This window comes from Octopus bimaculoides, chromosome 18 (assembly GCF_001194135.2).
Source record: "Octopus bimaculoides isolate UCB-OBI-ISO-001 chromosome 18, ASM119413v2, whole genome shotgun sequence".
Classification (NCBI taxonomy): domain Eukaryota; kingdom Metazoa; phylum Mollusca; class Cephalopoda; order Octopoda; family Octopodidae; genus Octopus; species Octopus bimaculoides.
The window spans coordinates 13,136,349-13,141,088 of record NC_068998.1 but is presented as its reverse complement, the minus strand read 5'-3'; the positions used below and the strand labels follow the sequence as shown (position 1 = coordinate 13,141,088).

General features: G+C 34.9%; 1 protein-coding gene across 3 annotated transcripts in view; it reads left to right on the top strand.

The window, feature by feature from the left end:
* The window catches only part of LOC106874937 (NAD(P)H-hydrate epimerase), an 871,776-nt gene that overhangs the window by 680,971 nt on the left and 186,065 nt on the right, over positions 1-4,740 (top strand). Inside the window, exon 1 of one of the 3 annotated variants that reach the window (XM_052974455.1) lies at positions 1,234-2,141. The exons of the other annotated variants lie outside the window; for them this stretch is intronic. Within the exon in view, the coding sequence (XP_052830415.1) occupies positions 2,005-2,141 (137 nt within the window). The 5' untranslated portion in view covers positions 1,234-2,004. Of the gene's footprint in view, positions 1-1,233; positions 2,142-4,740 lie in introns of those variants that run through there. 3 annotated transcript variants of the gene reach the window in all.

Genomic DNA, 4,740 nt, shown 5'->3' with positions numbered 1-4,740 from the left:
GTAGTGGGTGCTTTTACGTGTCACCCGCACGAAAACGGCCACATATATATATATATATATATATATGCACATACTTCTGTGCATATACATGTACACATATATACTTATTTCTTTATTGCCCACAAGGGCTAAACATAGAGGGGACAAACAAGGACAGACAAAGGAATTAAGTCGATTACATCGTCTCCAGTGCGTAACTGGTACTTAATTTATCAACCCCGAAAGGATGAAAGGCAAAGTCAACCTCGGCGGAATTTGAACTCTGAACGTAACGGCAGACGAAATACCGTTAAGCATTTCACCTGGCTTGCTAACGTTTCTGCCAGCTCGCTGCCTTACACATATATACGTACACCATTCTCTGATTTGTATATTATTCTATGAAGTTTCCAAAAACTTTTCTTGCCTGCACCTTTTACTTGTTGTTGTTGTCGTTATGAGTGCTGACGACAGAAGCAACAGCAGCAGTAGAACACCAAAGCATTAATAGGAGGTTGTCAGCAACATCATCAACAGCAGCAAAGTTTAGCAGTAGGGGTAACTCTGTTGCTAATGATGGTGCAACCGAGTCAGCATTAACAGTGACAATACCACTAGCAACATCATTATCATTATTAGCAATGGCAGCATTAGTGACAGCAACATTCCCAAGAGCAACGTTGCTATCATTAGCAACAGCACTATCATCATTGGCAACAATTCAGTTAGCAACCGCAGCATCACAACCATTCAGCATCATTGCCAACACCATTGACATTAGATTTTACCATCAACAGTATCATCGTTTTTATTAGCAACAAATGCAATCATTAGCAATCTCGTTGTCCTCATCATGAGCATCACCATCGTCATTAACAACATTGTCATTAACAACATTGTCATTTGCATTGACCATCATCATTAACAACAACCATCATCATTAGCATCAACCATCTTCATTAGCATTAATATCAGTATCGTTATTAGAATTATCATCACCATCATCGTCTCCGTTATCGCTAGCATCAGCCCATCACCATTAGCATCAGAATTATCATTAGCAACAACAACGTTAGCATCCATAGCAACAGTAGTAGTAGCGAAAGCAGCATTAGCGACAGGAGAAAGTCTAAGAACAACAGCAGCAGCAACAACAACAACAACCACAGTAAAAGCATCAAAAGCAGCATTAGCAATGGCAGTGGGAATAGTAGCAACACTAATAACAACAGCAATAGCAACGTCAACAACGTTAGCAACAGCGGTAGTTTCAGCAGCAGCATTAGCAACAGGGACAGCCCTGTCCCACCCACTCCCATCGACATCCTCAACAGCAGCAAAAACAGCAACTGTAACGACAGCAGTAACAGCATCAGCAGCATTAGCCACAGCAGCAACTCTAATAAGATCATCATCATCATCATCGTCATCATCATCATCGTCATCATCATCATCATCATCATTGGTATGACTAACAAGGGCATCAACATGAAAGCAGGAACACCAGCAGCATCAGCAGCAGCAATGAATACAATAAGATCATCGTCATCATCGTCATCATCGTCATCATCATCATCATCATCATCAGCAGCAGCAGCAGCAGCAGCAGCAGTATTAGCGATAACACAGCAGCGACAGCGGCAATAATAACAGTAACAACAGCAGCAGCAGCAGTAGTTCCGAATCGGTATATCAGTTCATACATTCAGCCGTTCAATAATACTTGACGGGGAAAGTTCCTCACAAGAAAGGAAAAGTAGCAAAAAGAACAAACAAACAAACAAAAAAAAAACAACAAAACTAATAATAATAATAATAATAGTTACAGCAACAACGACAATAGCAAAGTGAACAAACACAACGAAACAAGAACACAATAAAAGAAACAAACAAACATATATATAAAGTGCAAATCTTTTTTTTTTTTGTTTTTTTGCAACTGACAACAGTTTTTGTTTGTTTTTGGTTTTTTGTTTTCTGCGGTGAGTCACATACGCATACAGAAGCATAAGACTGCAGCCAAGGATGGATCGTATATCCGTGTCTCGCTTCTCGTTCCGACGGAAAGGAAGTTTCCGAAAAGATAAAGAACGAGAGAAGGAAAAAGAAAAAGAAAACGAAGCGTTGCCAGAGTTTAATTTCTCTACTCTGTCTTATGTCAGGTAGGTGAATAAATAACATTCATGTATATATATATATATATATATATATATATATATTGATGAATACATACACACACACACACACACATATATATATGATGTATGTATAATGAAAAACATAGCAAGCATTGCTTGAAGCAACAAGAATAACAACTAAATACCTGGGGTTGGGGTTGGCGGTGGAGGTAGTGTGACGAATTCAGTTTTAAAATTTTAAATGTGCTTATTTTAGTATCACTAAAAAAAAAAAGACACAAAAAAATAAATAGAATATATAAATATATAAATATTCTTCTGCTCGACTAACGAGTGACACCTGTATTAGTTTGGTAAAAAAAATTTTTGTTATATCTATTGTAAAAAAATAAAAAAATTATTACACTACTCTTAAAAAATATATATTTTCTTTGTGAAAGTATTTGGGTGGGTGTGTGTGTGTGTGTGTGTGTGTGTGTGTGTGTGTGTGTGTGTGTGTGTGTGTGTTTGTTGTGCATCTGACTGTGTGCATGTATGTATGTGTATGCATACACATGTGCACATGTATCCATCTATATACATAGAAGTATATATAGAAGTACTCATATATATATATATATGTATATATATACACACATTTGTGCACGTATTTTTACCTGTCTATGTGCTTATCTATATACATGTGCATGAGCGTATGCATGTTTTATATATATATATATATATATATATAAATATATATTTTTCTGTGAATATATATATATATATATATTTGTGTGTGTGTGTATGTGCATGTGTGTGTGTGTGTGTATGCATGTTTGTATGTAGACGTATATCCGTAAATATATATATGTATACACACAAACACATTATATATGAATAAATAGATAGATGGATAGATAGACAGACAGACAGACAGACAGATAGATAGATAGATGTGCAAGTTGATTTACTTTATAAGTAGACATCTAAAGGTTACTTTTTTATATTTTTATATGGTATGAAACTTAAAGAAATGTAGTATTCATTGCTTTTAACTATTTATATTATAACAAGTATTTACTCCATGCTATGTATTGAGTACACTCTACTTTGTTCTTGAAATAACTTTGTAATATTACTTACAAACAGTCTGTGTGTGTGTGTGTGTGAAAGTCTGAATGTGTGTGTGTGTGTACAGGAATGGCTTTTCAGTGCAGATGTTCTCCTTGCAGCACCATGGACCTAGGTTCAATACAATTGTGAAACACCTTGTACATGTGTTTTCTGTAATAAAACACATGCTGATCACATTGCTTGTTAGATGGGCCCCTATCCTTTTGCCTATTGTGTGTGTGTGTGTGTGTGTGTGTGTGTGTGTGTGTGTGTGTGTGTGTGTGTGTGTGTGTGTGTGTGTGTGTGTGTGTTTGTGTGTGTGTGTGTGTGTGAGTATGTGCATGCATATGTGTGTGTGTGTGTGTACATATGTATGTAACATATATTTAAGTATATATATATGCAGATATGTGCCTATATTTATTTCGCTTTGGGGATTTGTTCAAAACTATTGAAAAGGTTGCAAGACACAATGAAAATTTTAGAAAAATAAAAAAAAGAAATAAAAAAGAAATAAGTGGAAATTTTACCGGTGAGTGTATTAAATTATAAGACACCAAAAGAGAATGACTCTCCCCATACACAACAGAATACCTATATTGATATATATGTAAATGCACCAATACACATACATACACACACACGTGTGCATATATATATATATATATATATATATATATATATATATAGTTTTAGAGAAAAGAACCAAGGTTCATGAACTCATCGGTGTGAAGTTAATTGAGTTTTTACCTGTAAACTAGGATTTTTATCCCTAATATTATTATTATATATATGTATATATAAATATGAGTGGGTGCTGAGAAGTTCCTAGCTTCAAGTGTATCGCAAAAGGCCTTATTGAAGGCCTGACCTTCCAAGTTCTTTTAAAGGGCTTAAAATAACTGAAGGACCACTGGAATAAGTGTGTGAATCTTAGAGGGGAATATGTTGAGTAAAATCATAATTAACTTTTCCTTCTGTATTTTCTTTTCCCAAAGCCAAGAACTTTTCAGCATCCCCTCATATATAAATGTATATATATATATATATATATATATAAATAATTGCAAGTGTGTATGTATATCTATGTGTAGGTAAATGTAAACATGTATACATACATTCTCATACATTCCCAAATCAATACAAATATGCGCATGCATGTGTGTGTGTGTGTATGAGGATTTGTGCTTGCACCTGTCTGAAACCTAGTGTTGTTGTTTGTGTTGTGTCTAATCACGGCCTTCAAAGTAGCACCTGATGAATAGAGATCAATAAAATATATGCATTAACCTGAAATAACCGTTGAGGTTGATGTGTTTCACAAAATCCTAAAAACCCAGTGCTCCAGCATGACCACTATCCAGTCGGCGAAACCAATAAAAGAATACATAGAAGTATATATATGTGTGTGTGTGCGTGTGGGTATGTTCATGTGTTCATGTGTGTATATAGAAAGGTAAAGGGTAGAAATATGTATATATATGTATAGAAAGCTAAAGGATATATATATATATATATATATATATATATA